General features: G+C 41.8%; 1 protein-coding gene across 3 annotated transcripts in view; it reads left to right on the plus strand.

Moving 5' to 3' along the window:
* Positions 1-20333, plus strand: part of LOC140119131 (uncharacterized) — a 285030-nt gene that overhangs the window by 154657 nt on the left and 110040 nt on the right. For all 3 annotated transcript variants that reach the window (XM_072137816.1, XM_072137817.1, XM_072137818.1), the window contains 2 exons: positions 6402-6491; positions 9329-9367. In XM_072137816.1, the coding sequence (XP_071993917.1) occupies positions 6402-6491; positions 9329-9367 (129 nt within the window). The remainder of the gene's footprint in view (positions 1-6401; positions 6492-9328; positions 9368-20333) is intronic.

Raw genomic sequence — 20333 nt, forward strand, 5'->3', positions numbered from 1 at the left:
AAGCGGGAGGTCCAGCTCTCACAATACTAAATATAAGAAATGAACCTGCCTTGCAACTCATTTGAGGGAATTTATCAAGAACTATTGCATATTGTAAACCAGCTCTTGGCGTTCCCAACACCCCAGCACATTGTGCTGGATATCCTGAGAGGCATGGCCAAGAAGGAAGTGCCACAGGCTATAGTTAATGCGAACGACAAGTGGGCAAGGATGGTCATGGAGGCGCTATAATTCGTGGGGTTGCAATTTCGGGGCATGAATTTTGAATCTTTTATGGCTTGTACATTGAATCTCATGTATGTTTATATTGAGAAATCTGAGCGCAAAGGGGTTAAACATGAATAATTCCATCTAAATTAAAGGAAAATATTTTTGAGCAGAAGGCTCTGAATTTTCCCAACTCAATTTTGAATGTTGTGACATAGAACTTTAGTTTCTGTAGAAGATCTGACTGCAGATCCTGAAAGATGTATGGTCCATAGCTAATGCTTGCAGACAGTATTTTTTACAAAATCAAAATAGGAGACAGAATCTTGTCTAAAAAGCTAGACTACCGTTACTGCACATGTAATTCATGTGTGTATGCATAAGGGCACATGGCTTCTTTGGATCAGTACAACTGGCAGGATATAGGTAGTTGTTAAATGGATATTTACACAGACCTGGCTAACCTGAGTGAAGTCGGCCCCCCCACCTTGTTCAAATCAAACAAAATTGGTGTCAAACGTTTGTGCTACATTTGTGCTGGTTTGTGCAGCAGAAATTTTTGTTTGTGCCGCTATCGTTTTCGAGATTTTAATGAAAGTTTCCAGAGGTCATCAGAGGTCAACCAGCCCCCCCACATTGCCCAAATCAAACAAAACTGGTGCCGAACAATTCTGCTACGTTTGTGCTGGTTTGTGCTGCGCAAATTTTTGTTTGTGCTGCTTTTGTTTTGAATATATGAACAAAAAATGAAAGTTCAAAAGTTCAAGCAGCCCCCCCACATTAACGGAATCAAACAAAACTGGTGTCAAAAGTTAGTGCTACATTTGTGCTGGTTTGTGCTGCAAAAATTTTTGTTTGTGCTGCTATAATTTTTAAGGTATGTTCAGGTGTTTGAGGTGTTCAGGATGAACTGGTAAAAAACAACCTTAGTGACACTTCCCTGGTTTGATCACCAGGGGGAGCTAGCAAACACATTGTACTTTGGAAGAAATGAACTCTGATGACCTCTGTAAAAAAGTATGAATATATTAAAAATGATAGCGGTACAAACGAAAATTTTTGCTGCACAAGCCAGCACAAACGTAGCACTAACGTTTGACACCAGTTTTGTTTGATTCGGTTAATGTGGGGGGGCTGGCTGAACTTTTGAACTTTCATTTTTTGTTCATATATTCAAAACAAAAGCAGCACAAACAAAAATTTGAGCAGCACAAACCAGCACAAACGTAGCAGAATTGTTCGGACCCAGTTTTGTTTCATTTGGGCAACGTAGGGGGGCTGGTTGACCTCTGATGACCTCTGGAAACGTTCATTAAAATCTTAAAAACGATAGCGGCACAAACGAAAATTTCTGCTGCACAAACCAGCACAAACATAGCACAAACGTTTGACACCAATTTTGTTTGATTTGAACAAGGTGGGGGGCCAACTTCACTCAGGTACCTGGCTAGGAGCGAAAGATTACTCTGGCAATTTCATATGACTGCTGTTCAGTTCCTGTTTGGACACCGTTTTTTCACATAGTCGAGTAATTTGAGATAATTTCCCAGATTTTGGTACCTCCAGTTTCCTCCCACACTCCAAAACATACTGGTAAGTTGATTAGATTGTGAGCTCCATGAGGACAGGGACCGGAATTGCAAGCTCTGTACTTCGCTGTGAAATCTGTGTGCGCTATATAAATAAAGGTATTGTTATTATTATTGTGGTGGGAATCTTCTATTGGGCGTAAGAGCTGAAATTGGCATCATTTGTCTGTTACATCAACTGAATTGGATGAAGTTAAAGGGGTAGTCCTATTTCAACAAGTAATTGATACAGAAAGTATATTGGAAGCTTGTATTATTATTTTTTTTTATCATCCAAACAATCACATTAATTTGCCAAAGTGGGAATACTGTGTACTGTATAGGAATTCATAAGGATTGGTCCCCTTTATCACATTTTAACTGTGTGCTGTACATGTATTGCTCAATGTATCTTCAATGTATGCTGTATGGAGAGGACACAAGGACTGAACCCTTTCCATACAGAGCAGGTACAGTATTTATTTGAGCTGGTTGAACACATCCACAGCACATAGCTACTATAACTACCATAGGTAAGGTTACCTGATAAGCTACCATGAGAGCTGGGAGCCCCTCAGAGCCCCCCCCCCCTCCCCCATGGCTGTCAGGTAAAGATCTCTATTATTACCCGGAGGGGGGGGGGAAATTGTATAAGTGAAGAAAAACACATGTTAAATTACTAATCACCTGACTTCCCTTTAATGCATAGAAGACAAAACATTTGCAGAATCCTGAAAACACACTGTCACGGGTGTTCTCGCGGTCCCTGCCTCCCCCCGCTCCGACAGCTCTGGACACACATTCTCGGCTCCTGCTCCCCAACAGACTGCCATGCGTGTGCGTTCCCGCCTCCTAGGCGCTCTGGCTGTTAGAAATTTTAAAGGACCAGCGCACCACTGATTGGTGCGCTGGCTGAACACCTCCACTTTATTAACCAGCACCTCCCTTCCTTCCCCGCCAAATCTTTGAGCCTATTATACCATTGAGAACGCTCCCCTGCAATATTCCTGAGTGTTCCTGTTCCTGGGTTCCTGTGTTCCTGTGTGTTCCAGTCCGTTCCGGTATTCCCATTCCCATCTGCCTGGATCTCCCGTTGCGGACCCCGGATTGGACTTGACCCTGCATCTCTGCCTCCTGCCCTGACCCTTTGACTGAACCTGACCACAAGATTGCCTCCTGCTAAGGTACCTCAGCTGCCACCTTTGGAATGACATGGTGGCACCCCACCGCAACAAGACCATCCCACTTTCCGGCGGGCTCTGGTGAAGACCAGTTGCCACTTAGATTCCGGTCCCAGGTGTCAGCTAGTACCACCACCCACGGTAAATCCTGACACACATTAGGTTTCCCACATCCCAAAATGCCCGATTACGGTGAACGCTGCATCGGAAAAGAAAAAATCCAAATAATCAAAGAAGCCTACCCCCCAATTCAATCACCTATAAATGAAATAATAAATAAAAAGTGATCCGAAATGATATGGATGAAAACATCATCTGGTCCTGCAAAAAATTACAGTAGGACTGACAATTTGCTAAACAGAAAACAAACCCTCATACTGCTTTCCGAACTGACAAGCATAAAGGTTCTGTTTTTTGTAGATGGAGAGTAAATAACTGGAACGCAAAAATAGAAAAAACCTTCAGCGTTAAGAGGTAAATAAAGACAAGCTTAGGTTATAGCTAATTGACCTCAGCCGTGCTATTTTAGTGTTAGGTGGGGCTCACAACTACTAAACCCCCATGAGTACAAACACATACCCGCTAAGAGGCATTTTTATTCAAATGATGCGTCCTTCGCTTGTCATTTTATAGTTAATTTAATCAGTGAAATGTAGTCTGAAAGGACAGCTGAAATGCCCATTCATAGAGAAAATTATAGTTGGGGCTCATAGACGTATAAGTGATTTGTTCCTGTCATAATAACTTTAATTTGTGATTCTTCTGGAAAAGACAACCTAACACAAGCCTTTCATTCAGCCTGCACACATTTCCTCCCATCTTTGACCTTCACAGGAAATTTTCTTTCATAAATTGTTTTTATGTAGATACTGCATTATTTCTCCCTTATTTGACTCCCACAAAAGATGTTCATGAGTTCTTCAGACATCAACAGTTGTTCATATTTTGCCGACTTTTCCTTGAAAAGAGCAAAAGGAGAATACCTTTAATTTTTTTTCATTTCCTTTGCCATAGACTTTCCGACCTCCAGCTCATTTCACTATTGCAAATGGTTACAATTTCATGATCTCAAGACACAACCGAAATTGCAAACACTCCCACTTATTCATTAAGCAGAGTTCTCAAGCAGTCAATTTCTGTCTCTCCTTGGACACACAGCAGGCAATATAAAATGTGACCTTCATTATCGTCTGAAATGACAGTCCCCTGTAGCCTTTACATTTGACTCATCTCAGGCAATACATGACTCTTCTCTGATCATTTTCACATGACATTTGATGAGATTTTTTAATAGGTAAATGTTCTAGAAAGTATATTTCGTCCCCTACCTGAGAGAGCTAGTAGTAATTGAACCTTTTGAAGCTAATTTTTGTTAAAAAATAATTAAAATGAAAAGCTCACAGGATACCGTTTATACTCTAGTATAAGCAGACCCGAGTATAAGCCGAGATACCTAATTTTAACACAAAAACGGAAAACCTATTGACTTGAGTATAAGCCGAGGGTGGGATATGCATTGGTCACAGCCTCCAGCCAGTATATAGCTAGCCAGTCCCCATGCCCCCCCAGCATATAGCCAGCAGCCCCCTAGTATATAGCCAGCCCCTGCCCCCCAGTATATAGCCTGCCAGCCTCTTCCCCCCAGTATATAGCCTGCCAGCCTCTTCCCCCCAGTATATAGCCTGCCAGCCTCTTACCCCCAGTATATAGCCTGCCAGCCTCTTCCCCCCAGTATATAGCCTGCCAGCCTCTTCCCCCCAGTTTATAGCCTGCCAGCCTCTTCCCCCCAGTATATAGCCTGCCAGCCTCTTCCCCCCAGTATATAGCCTGCCAGCCTCTTCCCCCCAGTATATAGCCTGCCAGCCTCTTCCCCCCCAGTATATAGCCTGCCAGCCTCTTCCCCCCAGTATATAGCCTGCCAGCCTCTTCCCCCCAGTATATAGCCTGCCAGCCTCTTCCCCCCAGTATATAGCCTGCCAGCCTCTTCCCCCCAGTATATAGCCTGCCAGCCTCTTCCCCCCAGTATATAGCCTGCCAGCCTCTTCCCCCCAGTATATAGCCTGCCAGCCTCTTCCCCCCAGTATATAGCCTGCCAGCCTCTTCCCCCCCCCCAGTATATAGCCTGCCAGCCTCTTCCCCCCCCCCCCAGTATATAGCCTGCCAGCCTCTTTCCCCCCCCCAGTATATAGCCTGCCAGCCTCTTCCCCCCCCCAGTATATAGCCTGCCAGCCTCTTCCCCCCCCCCAGTATATAGCCTGCCAGCCTCTTCCCCCCCCCAGTATATAGCCTGCCAGCCTCTTCCCCCCCCCAGTATATAGCCTGCCAGCCTCTTCCCCCCCCCAGTATATAGCCTGCCAGCCTCTTCCCCCCCCCAGTATATAGCCTGCCAGCCTCTTCCCCCCAGTATATAGCCTGCCAGCCTCTTCCCCCCAGTATATAGCCTGCCAATAGCCTGCCAGCCTCTGCCCCCCAGTATTTAGCCTGCCAGCCCCTGCCCCCCAGTATACAGCCAGCCTCTGCCCCACAGTATACAGCCTATATATAATAAAAGTCATTTTTTGAGCGCCACTGGTATCGCGTAGGGACCCGAAGAGGAGCCGGAGCACCCGAAGCAAGAAGAGTGCCTGCGAAGCTGTCGTACAGTGTTCATTTTTTTATAGACTCTAGTATAAGTCGCGTTAGGGTTTTTCAGCCTTATAATATATGTCGTAATAGTAAATTATTGTAGCTTTTCTGTGGTATGTTTCTGAACTTTCTCCTGTAGAGAGAATGGTACCTGAAAGTATTCAGAGCTTTGTCAACTTTAGAGAGTTAAACAGAAAAATTATTAAATATTTCCATATCTAGAAATTATTTTCCTTCATGAAAGCTCTCTGAAAATTAGACTACCGAGAGACTGTCTGTAAATAGCTAAGCTATTGGAAACATTACCAGGTTCCTTATGTGAACAGTTGTCAGTTGTGAAAACAAGATAGAAAGTTGATTTACCAAAAAAATGCTTAAATCTGGAAGAAAGGCAGGAGAAAAAGAGGGGCACAAAAACATATTTGTTTAATAAAGTAATTACAAAATTATCATCTCTTCTATTTATTTATATTTTTCAAAAGGTAAGTTGTACTTTAACCTCTCGTGACCATACAGCTATATACGTCCTATTTGCACATGCCCAGTGCAGAAAGGATGTTTATAAATGTCATGATAGTGGACAATTTCAAATGTCTATATTTCTTGAGCCCTGTGGTGCAGTGGCAGCTCCATCCTCCCTATAGTCCAGCCTGAATTTTATTAAACTCCTTTTCTCATTTCTACACTGCCCCTTCGTTATTCCAAAAAACCATAACCATTTTTTTTTTCAGTGTGATGTAGCAGGTGCTAAATATTCTTTATGCTTTATAGTGCTTATTTCACTTCTTTAACTTTCTTACTTTCTTATTATGTTTTATAGTGCATACCATTTTACTGCCTGGGGAGTGCCATTTATTCTCTCTTGCCTCCCACTCTTTGGAGATCTTTATGGCCCTGCTGGTGCATGGTGGTAAGTTTTCTATCCGTCACATTTTTTATTCAATATGTTATAGTAAAAATATTGAAATGGTAAAATGAATGTGATGCTGGAGGTTCAGGTACTGGTTAAGAGATCCATATAACCCGCTTTCCTCTTTTATTTGCATCTTTTCCTAAAGCCTAATTGCTCTTTAAAGGGAACTTGTCACCAGAGGGATGATTTTCCCACAGACACAGTAAAGCTTTCTGGTTGGAGTTGGGGGAGGGGACTCAGCTCCTTGCACCACACAACCCTAGGACTCGAAGCTGAAAGTTGGCAGGTAGCCGGGTAAAGTTCAACCCTTTAACTCATTATGTTGTACATGTACGTCATAATGCCATTAAAGATGTTTGAAGAAGGCTCACAGGTTAAGACTCCAGGACCTGTCATTGGGCACGATCTATAACAGTGTGCCAGAGGCAAGCTGTTATAGATCCATAGCAAATTCACCATATACTGCAATATTATAGATCAAATAGATCAAATCCCCTAAGGGGTGAAGTACCCTTGGTGGTCATAAAAGTAGTAAAAAAAAATTATAATAAAGTGGAAAAAATACATTGAATAAAAAGTTTAAATATTCAAATCGCAACCTTTCTCTAGAACTAATATAAAAATAAACAATTAAAATCATATACATGTTAGCTACCTCTGTGTCCCAAAAATGAATTTTTAGGTAATGGAAAATAGCCCCCAAATGCCATTTTTTTGCAATTTCGCAACAAAAAGTGATCAAAAGGTCATGCAGTCCCCAAAATGGTAGCAAACCGACCACTAGTGACAGGTTTTCTGTAAGGACTGCAACTCTCTTACCTGCAATATGAACTTGGAAATCACATTCATAACGAAGTTGTATTTAGACAAACTAAGTTACAATGAAGTCAAAAAACATTTGCAATTATATAGGCCCTTTGGATAGGCAGTCCTGAGCTCAGGGCTACTAGGAGGCACATTGTTGGTCACTATGTTTTATATTACTTTCTAGAGAAATCCTCATACATGTGGGCTGACTCTTAACTCATGTACACAAGAGCCCTTCCAGGAGCTTTGAAGGTCTTCCAAAGATCCTTCAAATGTAGATTTTTCAAGCTTTGGCAAGTCCTTGTTCAGAGACAATTTCTGCATGAGGCCATTAGGCCGAAATACTCTGATAAAGACTACCTTTCTGGAACAATGCCATCTTGCTTGCCTGAATATTTACAGCAAATTAGACAATCTAACTAAGATTTTGTTCTTTAGCTCTATGATTTACATTATCCCGCTGCAGCTAGATAGACCAGAGCTGATCTTATTGACTTTTGTCTACAGTTTGTCGTCTACCATAGAAGACAATCCTGTTAATCCAGTGGTTATATGTTTTATTATGCATATTGGGGCTCATTTACTAAGGGTCGGGTCATTTACTAAGGGTCGAGTTTTCCGATTTGCGCAACATTTAACAGGGTTTTTGGTGCATCCAATTGTGGCTCAATCGTGACTTTCATGCGACACAAATCGGGGCATGGCTGTTGGACAACCCGACGGATTCGGACTACACGCGGGATTTAAAATTCAAATTGTGTCGCAATTACAAGCATCGGGAAGAAGAAGATGAACTCCGGCGAACCTCAGCGGGGAAGCGACAGATGCAGGAAATCGGGCGCCTGAGCTTCGTGAATCGCGCCGGACTTCATCTTCGTCGGAGCATTCGGATCGGGGATCGCGACAGGACCAGGTAAGTAAATTTACCCTCATGTCTGCATTTACACCATGTATTATATCAAATGTGTACAATTACGTAAAAAGTAGATTCAGGAGGTTGTATTAGAAAGAATCAGAAAGATTAGAAAAGATGATGAACTGCTGTAAGGTAAGTCACTTACCATTGCATTAATGATTTGTGTTGGGTAGTAGGCAATTGTTATGTGACATTTTAATTTCACACAATTTAACATTTCTTCTGTGAATGCTAATAATATAGTCAATAATATAAATAAGGTACCGTATATACTGGAGTATAAGCCGACCCGTGTATAAGCTGAGACCCCTAATTTTACCACCAAAAACTAGGAAAAACTATTGACTCGAGTATAAGCCGAGGGTGGGATATGCATTGGTCACAGCCCCTCCCAGTAGTATATAGCCAGCCTGCCCCTATGTAGTATACAGCCAGCCAGCCCCCGGTAGTATACAGCCACCCCCCATGTAGTATACATCCAGCCCCCATTGGTATACAGCCAACCTGCCCCCATTGGTATACAGCCAACCTGCCCCCATTAGTATACAGCCAGCCAGCCCCCTGTAGTATACAGCCAGCCCCTTGTAGTATACAGCGAGACATACTACATATACTGCGTTCTGTGGGTTAATATTTGATACAGCTTTTGGTTGTCCTGATTTCCCACCTATATGATACTTTTAGATGTATTGATTTGGAAATAAATTAACATGACAATATATACCATTGTTAAACCATTGTTTTTGACCATGTGCTACCCATTTTTTCAATCATGATCATGAATACTGTCCCATGTATGAGCTTTCAGTCCACAAAACTGAGCCTGTCCTATTCCTGCCCAAGTTTCCGTCTTGAGCATTCTCTGTTGTGGTCTGCTGTTAGCAGCCTGAGAGCAGTTCACAAGTTTAGACATGTAGCCTAATCATGGGCCTAATTAGCTAACTGGAGTTGAATAACATTATCATAGTTTTTCCTGTTTTTTTCTAATATGGTTTTATCATTATCCTAGAGTTTTTGAGATCAAAGCTTCTTCAGAAGTGTAGAAGAGAACCTGTGGCCTTTACATGTACCATTTTCACCTCTGCTTAGTGAATGTTGTTCTTTCTTCTAGCTGGATAACAGATGAGCACGTGGCTTGGCGATTTGTCATGTAAGTATTCTAAAATGACTCAAATCATCTCTTCCAGTTTTTTATATATGTTTTATTAGATTGTTAATTGCTACACCAATAAAAGTAACTTTTTCATTGGTTTACTTCAATAGAATACAGTCATTCATTATGGGGAATAAACAAGTTGCTTTTGGAGAAGCTTACCTTAAACAGAGTCTACCACCAAGATATAATCTTTGGCAATGTATGAGAGAATAATGTTCTTTTTATTATGTCTGTCCATTATACCTTTTCTTAGAAATTTCCAGATTGATTTTTGTGCTCATGAGGCAGGTAGTCCATCAGAACTCTGCTTTTCTTGTCTGGATAAGGGGTCAGCTCCAGGTTTCAGTAGGCCCCTAGGTGACAGAGCCACAGTAGGTCATTTTGCATTGAACTCACACGGCGGCATTAAAAACGAAACAGTTTCCTGTTACCTAAAATATTCCCTGGTTTATCATACCAAACAGCTCCCTCATGGTTATTTTATATAAAGCACCCCCTGACTCACCCCCTGGATTCATTGGATACAGCCCCATGGGTTCCTTATGTACAGCCTTATCTGGACCCTCCCATCGGCTTTGCCCAGTGCTGCCGCCGTCCCTGGACACTGGGATTGACGCTGCAAGAAGGCAGAAATGAATTAGTAGGGAAAAGCAGTGTTCCTGGTGTTGAAGGTAAGCAGAAACTGCCTCATTAGCATATTGATTAAACTGGTAGAAATGGTATAATGCACAAAATTTAAACTACAGCACACACGGTATATTGGAAATAACAGTTCTCATCGAGTTGACCGACAAGCCGCCTTCTACAACTAGACTTACAGCTCTTCCGCACTCTTCAAGGCCCTAGTCATTTTCTTAGCACCCTATGATCAAATATACACCACCTAGACCTCTTCTTTCTCTATTAATAAAGGTAAATTGTCAAAAAAGGGAAATCACAGTTCTTTACAGCAGATTTTAACTCTTGGTGGATGTGGCAGTCTCCCTTTAATGTGCGCTCCTTTGTTATAAATGTTATGATGTGGTGGGATTACATTGTTCCACTAGGATACTGTGACAAGTTTAGTGTAGAGCATTTCACTTACAAATGCTCCTTTATCTATCTATGGGGTTAATACCAAAGTTTTGTGATAAGATGATTATGGTCACCCTTCAAGCTGGAAAACTCAGAAAAAATTGAACTCCACTCCAAACGACCTTTTCAATACTACTAAACTTCCTGATTACATTATTACATTTACTGGAACTTTACAATATAAATAGAATTTCCTGCTTCTGTTTGAAATATATTAGATGTATTAGTTCCAGATTCATAAAACTATGTGGGATAACAATTTGCTGAGATGTGGAAGAACAACTTCAAAGTGTCCAGAAAGGGACAGTGGGGGCAATCAGACACTTAAGTGTTCCCCGACGGCTTTGTAATTCTTTCTCAGTGAGAGAAAACAAATGTTGAAGCCCATGGGGAGGGAGCTGTGAAAAGTGTACGTAATACAAAGCGGGCACTCGTCGTGTTCCACTGGGATGCAGTGATATTTACATAAGATGGTTTCTTGTTTGGAAGCCTTCGAGTTTAACTTTGAACCCCTCCTGACCTGCCATTTTTAATTTGCCATAGTAAAGGCAGCAGTGCCAGACGCTGCTGAACTTCAAGGCGAAATCCCCCAAGTAACAATGGAGGAGAAACTTTGCGTTATGTTCTCTGGCTATGTTTGATTTTTAGTGCCCCAGATCCTTCCTACATAAATCAGATTTAAACAATTCAGCGACAGCTATTAAGAGGAATTTAAGTCCTAAGAGACGGGTCTTTTATTATTATTTTTTTTTCTAATTTGATGTTGCTAAATCTTCGCTGTTTCAATAAACCCTCGGCAGCATTGAAATACAGAAATTAAATTCCCAGAAAAATGTGTGCCACATTGTGTCTTGTACCCTTTATAACAATCAGGGACACTTAACATGTTGGCAAATTGGAATATGTTGCTTTTTAATAGTGTTTCCAAGTCCACTGTGTTTGAAGTGCTATAAGCCCTGCTCCTTTATAACAGTTAGAGACTCATTAGAACCAGTGAGCTTTATTATTTTTAATCTAAGCTCAAATTGTGTAAAAAGTGCAATTAGATTTGCTGAAGAAAATCCAAGCGTCATTGTAAAGTGAATTATTTGTGATAATTAATATTAACGTTTTATTGGCTGACGACTTAAGCTGTAACAGGATTGCACTCATTAGCAGCTCACTTCATGATCATTAGCCATTCGTTTTGATACTGGTAAACTTGCCAGAAAAATGCATTAACATGTATTGCACATAAACTGCATTTATCATTTTCTTTGCTTTTAACATATTTGTGGATATGTAGAATACAAGTTATACACATAACCCTTCTGGTGCAGGGAGCTGCTTATAAATTATTGCATCTCCTGGACTTATTTATTCTTCGCTCTCTAGTGCTTAGATAGGTAAGACCGGCAATACAACCAAAACTCGAAATACCCCTATTATCTGCAAGAGATACTATGCAGTCCTTAAACAATCCAACAACCAAAGAGAATAAAGGAAGCTGCAACAAACCATAAAAAATGAAATAAATCCTTTATTACAGTGTCAATACACAAATATAAACAAAACATATGCAGTATAATGTACAAAGGGGACACAAGTGGCCCAGATAGAATAAGGGGCAACCACAGAAAACAAAAGCCGTTCCCCCCCAGAGAGAAGCCCCGTAATCTATAAATATCTGAAGTCTCCAACGTAGAATAAGATACAGAAACAAGTAAGGCAAACGGGGATATAAGTATCAGATAGTAGAGCAGCCAAGATGAGGACCGGAGGTACCTTCCGGCCTCACTGAATCCGCATATATCAAATGCACTCACCCGAAGGCATAGTGAGACGTGGGCAATCCAAGGAGGGCGGCCAGTGAATTACACCCTGACGCACGTTTCGCTGATGCTTCGTCAGGAGGTGTAGAATATGTGTTGCATCCACTGTTAAATACTCGCCAGGAGCCATCCCGTTGTATGACGCTCCCACCGCGCGACGCGCTCCTCCCATGGACTTGCGCACCGGAAACGCATCACCTGAGAGCGCCATCCCCGATCACATGACCGGAGAGGCGTTGTCATGGAGTCGCGTTCCCCGGCAGTGCACTCCTCCATGCACGAGTGCAGGAGCGTCAACGAGACGCCCTGGCAGAATACAGCAAGTACTTGTGATGTATATAAGTAAGTATAAAACCTCAACCAACATAAACTGTTAAAATAAAAGACGTACAAACACTGTGTCCGACTTCTCAGTATGTATAAATGGTATGGACCCGGCCTGATTGCCCATATCCCTATATATATTTTTATCCGAGAGTCCTCACATACTTATATGTATGTGTGCCTAAGGAAATCATCATATGGCAAAATAATCATCATAAGGTGTAGAAGTTAACATCAAAATGTACTATATTTAATACAATCCATATATTTAAAAAGAGCAGCACATACATGTCTCCAAACTTCATCATAAAGAATGACTAACCTGCCCCATATTAAACCCCTGTAAACATGGACCCCTTATCCCCCCCAGACAATACATCACATAGCAGACCCCCATAAATATACATAAAATCACAGGAAAATACATAATCACAAGAAATATCTCTAAATGTTATTTAAGGTGCTAATACACAAAAATCGTACAAAATAATAAGATAAATCACGTGAACCAAGAAACCACAATGTAACACTACAAATGCATATACAAGTACACGCGTGCAATACATATATTATACAAACCTATTGCCCACTAGAATAATTTTTAAGTGAATATATACCATATTTATATAAGGATGTCCACAACACGTGACATCAGCTTGCCATATCCTAATACAGAAAATATCCTAAAACCTGCGGATAGAATCAAATGTGTATAAACTGTTATATTACATATCACAAAATAGGTGACAGTTGTGTCCCATCAACTACATCAATAAATATATACAGTACATCCTAATTACTACATAATTATATGAAATATGAAAAAAGATCAAAAGAAAGGGGGGGGAGAAAGAAAAAAAAGGAGGGGGAGGGGAGGTGAAAAAACGGTTAAGAGGGAGAGGAGAGGTAGTCTGCCATAAGTTTATCTTCACATCCATAGGCAGTTACTTCCAATCTGAAGACTCCATTCGGATCTTTGAATCCTAGATGGATGCGAAGGGAAAAAGGGGCTTTCAACAGTCCCAAAAAGGTCCAAACATAATATCTATAAGAGGTCAAACACAGACAAGCAGTCAAATACAACACACAATATACTCTTAAAATGTTCATTTTACAAAAAAGGTTTGAAGCTTGTAGCCTCGTTGAGGCCTTTTGGCTGCACCGTGTCCAAGAGTGTGATCCACCTAATTAACATCACCACCTTTTGACCCCATAAGAACTCTATCAATCTCACGTACTGTGAGTCCCTGGGGATTGCAGACATGTACTTCTCAGAAATGCTTTGGGACAGGCTGCAACTTTTTAAGGTCTTTTAAGGGGCCCAGATTTGTCTCCTCCCTGGCTGATCTTATACTTCGAATATGCTCCAAAACCCGTACCTTCAGTGGTCTTGTCGTCATCCCAATGTATATCTTGCCACAAGGGCACTGCAGATAATAAATCACCGACTCTTTATTACAATTAATATGATGCACAATCTTATATTCTTTTTCAGAGTCGGTGAAATTATGTGCTCGCCCCATGTATTGACACACCTTACATTTCCCACAACAGAAGGAGCCCCACATTGGGCCCCTACCGCCGAGCCAGCTTTTTTCCACCGGAGGAACGTAATGACTTCGGACCGACATGTCGCGAAAATTGCCTGACTTCCGCCATGTTATTGATGGGTATGATTTTAAATTGTGTGCTAAATCTCTATCTGTCATGAAGATAGACCAATGTCTAACTGGTTCATCCTCTTTCTTCTTTGGTCTACTTACCAGCAGAGAGCTTCAAGTTTGCGTTTTGGCCCGGTCATATCCTCGCGGAATGGTTGTTTCTCTATACCCTCTGTCCCGGAATCTTTTAATAAGGTCATTAGCCTGATTTTCGAAGAAAAGGTCGTTGGAGCAAATGTGTCGCATCCGCAGGAACTGTCCCACAGGGATCGCTTCTTTTGACTTCGGATAATGAGAGGATGATTCGTGGAGAAGGGAATTCACTGATGTTTCTTTCCAATATTCATCAGTTGGAACAAAACCCTCTTGAGTTTTTTTCAATCAGGATATCCAGAAATTCTATCCGACTCTGACTGTATTTCCAAGTCAGTCTGATGTTTTGTTGATTGACGTTGAGGCTCTGCAAAAAAAAGTTCCAAGTCAGTCACAAGTCAGTCATGAACAGTATATCATCTATATACCTAGACCACGAGATAACGGCGTCATAACCAAAAGTCATATCCACAATTTCTCGCTCCCACAGCCCCAGGAAAAGATTAGCATGCGAGGGCGCACAAGTCGCCCCCATAGCTGTTCCCTGGAGCTGTAGGAAAAAGCAATCTCGAAAAATAAAAAAATTGTGTTTTAAAACAAAATCCAAAAGTAACAAAATAAATTCCACTAGCCCAGTATCAATATTGGACATAGATAAAAAGTACTTAGACGCCCGCATCCCGTGGTCATGGCATATAGATGTGTACAGAGCCTCAACGTCGCAGGTGACCAGCCACATATCAGGATCCCGATGTATCCCCTCCAATCTACGTAAAACGTCGGTAGTATCCTTCACAAATGATGGAAGTGTCTCTACACATCTCTGCAGATAAGTCGATAAACTGGCAGACTTTCTCGCATAACCCCCCCCCCCCATACCCGCAACTATAGGCCTACCTGGGGGTTTGCTTGCGTTCTTTTGTAGTAGATAAAATGTTGGTGTGATAGGGGAATCCACTGACAAACAGTCTTTCATTTTAGGTCAGATTATCTGATTTTCCACTCCTATCTGCAAAAGAATATCTAACTCATTTTTGAAATTCTGTATAGGAATAGAAGGTAATTTTCTATAACATTGAGTCATATTCAGTTGACCGAATGCCTCCTCCTCATACATCTGCGTCGGCCAGATCACAACATTGCCCCCTTGTCCGCAGGTTTAATAACTATATCCCTGCGTTGGTTCAATTCCCTGATTGCCTGTCTTTGTCTGGGAGAGACATTATCGCGAGATATCGGAAATAAACTTCAGGTCACCCCTAGCCAGTTTAGTAAAGATTTCTACTGCAGGGCATGGGGACAAAGGGGGGCAACATTGCGAGCGGCGACAAAGGTGCATGGGAAGATTCGAGTTTGTTCCCTCCTCCTGTTCCTACGCACGTGCGCCGCGCTCATGCATGGAGGAGTGCACTGCCTGGGAACGCGTCTCCATGACAACGCCTCTCCGGTCATGTGATCGGGGATGGCTCTCTCAGGTGATGCGTTTCCGGTGCGCGAGTCCATGGGAGGAGCACGTCACGCGGTGGGAGCGTCATACAACGGGATGGCTCCTGGCGAGTTTATAACCGCGGATTCAACACATATTCTATACCTCCTGACGAAGCATCAGCGAAACGCGTGTCGGGGTGTAATTCACTGGCCGCCCTCCTTGGATTGCCCATGTCTCACTATGCTTTCGAGGTGAGGCCGGTCCTCATCTTGGCTGCTCTACTATCTGATACTTATATCCCCGTTTGCCTTACTTGTTTCTGTATCTTTTTCTACGTTGGAGACTTCAGATATTTATAGATTACGGGGATTCTCTCTGGGGGGGGGACCGGCTTTTGTTTTCTGTTGTTGCCCCTTATTCTATCTTGGCCACTTGTGTCCACTGCATATGTTTTGTTTATATTTGTGTATTGACACTGTAATAAAGGATATATTTCATTTTTTATGGTTTGTTGCAGCTTCCTTTCTTCTCTAAGACTGGCAACAATACTCTGACAATACCGGCAGTACTGGGGAGCTTGCATCCTTACTCTGCTTGCTCTCTCTGAGAGCCATCTTTCTCCTGATATTGTCCTTTTTTTCTCTTTCTATCTTTTCCTCAAGTCCCTCTCTAAACTATGGATCTGACGGAAATTGCTGAGCGCCCGTGGATATGGCCAAACTTTTGTTCGTGGGAAAGCCTACTAACCCTAACCCCTAACCCTTCTAACAAACCCTTTCTTCTACTGAAGCCCATTCATTTCTAAAACGAATTTCTAAATCTAAATATCTTGTTCAAGTTACAGATTTTTTTTCTGAATAAAAATTGACACACGGCACAGACTTTAAATTCTACAGCATATCAACTCTACTTGTAGATTTGCAAAATGGATTTCAATGAATGGTGAAATAAGCAAAAGAATGTGCTGCCTTCTGACAATGCAGATTTTCTGCAAAATACAGACTGTATATACAGGCTTCTACATTATAGCAGTCCTTTCCATAGGCTAAACTTTTGTTAGCTGCAGACTTTATGTTGACTTTAGCCTTCTCAGGTAGGGTATGAAATGTTCTTTTTAGAATTCGCTCTTTTATGTGAAAACTCTACCCATTTACCAATTTTAAAAAAATCTCCCCCAAAGTCATATGAAAATGAGCTGAGAAGTCATATTTGTCTGAGGTGAGTGAAGTTTAGAGACTGCAGTGGAGTGTCATTTAAGATGTCCCTATCTTTGCTTTTATAGTACCTAAACCTCTTCCAGATTGCATTAGATTTTTAGTTTAATGAGCTACAGAACCAAAGATAATGACAGTTAAAGGAAATCTACCGTAAATATCAAACATGATAAACCAGGAATATCTACTCATTGATCCAGGCACCATGACTGTGGTAATCTTCTTATATCTGTCATGCATGGCCTCCTTCCTTTTAAAATCAACTTTTAAAATTATGCCAATGAACCAGGAGAGCTCTTGAGGATGTTACCTTGGGGGGATCTTCACTAGTTGTTATACTACATCTCCTGCTCCCTTGGCTTCCCCCCACCGCTGCCTGCTGTAATCTCACATAGTGGAAGGGATCCTCAGTGTAAAAGCCAGGGAAGCTACAGCACGGAAGGGCTCTGGTAACTCCCCCCATAGCAATTTCTGTCTCTTTAGCATAATTTTAAAAGTTGATTTCAGATGGTAAGAGGCCATGGATGACAAAGGTAAGATTACCATAGCAGCGGTGCCTGAATCTATAAGTAAGCGTTCCTGGTTTATCACACTTCATTTTTATGGTTGATTTTCTTTAAGAAAATCGCCAGAAACTTATCTTTATCTGCAGCTCCTGTAGCGCTCAGAACCACAAACTGGATGTGAGCTAAAAAAAATATCTTCAAAGATGTTGGCTAAGACCGTAAAACAAGAAACATTAGTGGCTGGGAGGGGGCTGCTTAAAAACATAAATATGTGCTCACTTCCACGGTCCCTCCCAACATCTCCTGCTGTCATCTCTCCTGCCCATGCCCCATGTAATCAAACAGGGTCATGTAAGCCGTGCTGCGTTCAGGGGAGGACATGTTTACATGACCGCGGAGGTGAGTACATGTTTATTTTTTTTAAGTAGCCCCCTCCCGGCCACCAATGGGGCCAACCCCTTTAATATGATACCATGAGATGTTTCTAGGTACCGTATGACCACAGTAAGGGTCATCAAGAAGGGACTCTTCCCCTGCAGCCTCTAGTCATCTCAGACACAATATTACACTTCTCTGCTCATTTTACAAGACGTGGAGGACAGTTGTGAGGTTTCACATAAGAAAGAGTTCTAGAAAGTACATCAGCACCCTGCCATAGAGTTCTCGAAGTACATGATTTGCGACCAGTTCACAGCCCCATAGACTTCTATGGCTCCCAGTCACGACGTGGTGAGCATACGGCTAGTCAACGCAACATGACCAAGTCGGGCCACACCGCAAAATTCAGGACATGTCCTAAAATTTAGGACAAGTCCTATATTTTTACATATTTGCAACACGGCTGCTTCTCTGCCTATGGAGGGAGGAGGGGTGAAGAGTGCTCCTCCCTTCTCCTCATGGCCCTGTGCTAGCCTGAGATCCGCTCCTGGTGAACACACTGCTATCTGAACGCACCATAAAACCGGAACACCATAGTTGGTAAAAACACAGCTTTGTTGTACAAGGATGGGAGCAAAATTTGTCTCTCTCTAATTCTAGTAAGATATTGCTGTTATTAAATGATCAGACCAGCTTGACAATAATTAATTCTTGTCATGGCTTAGAAAGAAGATCAGCATGTGTAAACCTAGTCTAAACCTAGGTGTGTTATTGTGGATTTAAGATTATTAAATGGTTAACCAGCAGATTATTCCAGATTATGTTATCAGTGGAACACTATTGCTTTGCCTTCTTTCATTATTCTTACTTTGGAGGTATTGCACATGGCCTCAGGTTAAATAAACAGCTTCAGGCTGTGCTGATTTTCACACTGTGATGAAAGATTAAAATGCTTGTATGTGTTCAAGCTGTTCTAAGCCGTCCGACATGTTAAAAGCAAAGCATCAGTCAAGTCGTGTTCCTCAGTCTTCCTTCCCTCTGTACAACATTTACATAGCTGGCAGCCGAATCCAGGGCTGGCCAACCTTTCCAACCGTTTACACGATTATCCGTGGCCTAACTGAGAGGAGGAATGATGAGATTTTCATGTGGGTAATTCAACATTTTATTGAATCTATCATTTCTTATTGAAATTGAGCCCAGGGCATAATTATATTCCATTTACAAAAACACTACCTTCTCATTTATTTTATTCCTCATGTCTTAAAGGGAATCTGTCATGAGGTTTTAGGCCCATAAGCCCTCAACAATCTGCAGGACAGTGAAAGATTCACAGCAATGTCCTTCTTTATTCTTGGAAAATCTGCAGAGCTTTGAGTAGTGGATGCAAATACGGTAATCTGTTAGGAGTCATAGGGGCGGTGAACAACAATCTTGAGCATAATCATAAATTACCTTTCGTAGCTGCCACGCAGACTTGAGATCATGTGGTGGGACATCACTCAAGCCAGGAAGGGACATCCTAGCTTGATATTTCTCTATGCGCAGGCCGTACACCCTAATATGTCAGCTAGTTTCTCAGAGGTTTTTTTTTTTTTTTAATGTGCTGGGCATACTGGGAGCTGGCTGGCTGTTGGTGATATACTAGGGGGCATGGACTGGCTGTCTATATACAGGGGAGCAGGAGGCTGACTATATACTAGGGGGGAAGGGGGCTGACTTGGGGAATGGCCGGGCTGGCTATATACTCAGGGACATGTATGGGCTGGCTATATACAAGGGGCTGGCTATATACTATGGGGCATGGACTGGCTGGCTATATATTATGGGGCTAGGGGCTTACTATATACTGGCGGGCAGGGGCTGAAGGCTATACTCAGGGGGCTGGCTATATACTAGAGGGCATAGACTAACTGGCTGGCTGTATATTAGGGGGAAGGGGTCTGGCTAGCCATAAACTGGGTGGTGACTATGACCAATGCATTTCTCACCCTGGACTTACACTGTAATATTGTCAGTACTAATTGGACAAAGTTCAAATGTGTAGAAGTTCTATTAGCCATCAACACCTGTTGTTAATTAATTCATGAAGTTCTGCGATGAATAATAGATGAACAGCACAACCAAGAATTCTTAAATAAAAACACTTCAGAATTGTTCTTTAATTGACACAATTGACTAATTTCATATCTATGCAGCACATAAAAAGAGATGCGTGGTCCTTCAATTTATGTGCATTTTGTAAATTTTTTTTTTTTTAATAAATTGCAGCCTGTATTTGATTTTTTTTCTATAAGGAATGATGGCATGTATCTCCACATATCCCAAGTAATTTGCATGCAGCTGTGAGTGTCTGTGCAGCCCAAGTCTAAAGGAACTGAAAAATCACCAGCTATTATGTTCATGGTGGGGAGGCCCACAATAAGCCACATTGCATTGGATAAGTCAATGAGTGCTGTAATTTTGCTGG

The sequence above is a fragment of the Engystomops pustulosus genome, chromosome 2 (assembly GCF_040894005.1).
Source record: "Engystomops pustulosus chromosome 2, aEngPut4.maternal, whole genome shotgun sequence".
NCBI classification, from domain to species: domain Eukaryota; kingdom Metazoa; phylum Chordata; class Amphibia; order Anura; family Leptodactylidae; genus Engystomops; species Engystomops pustulosus.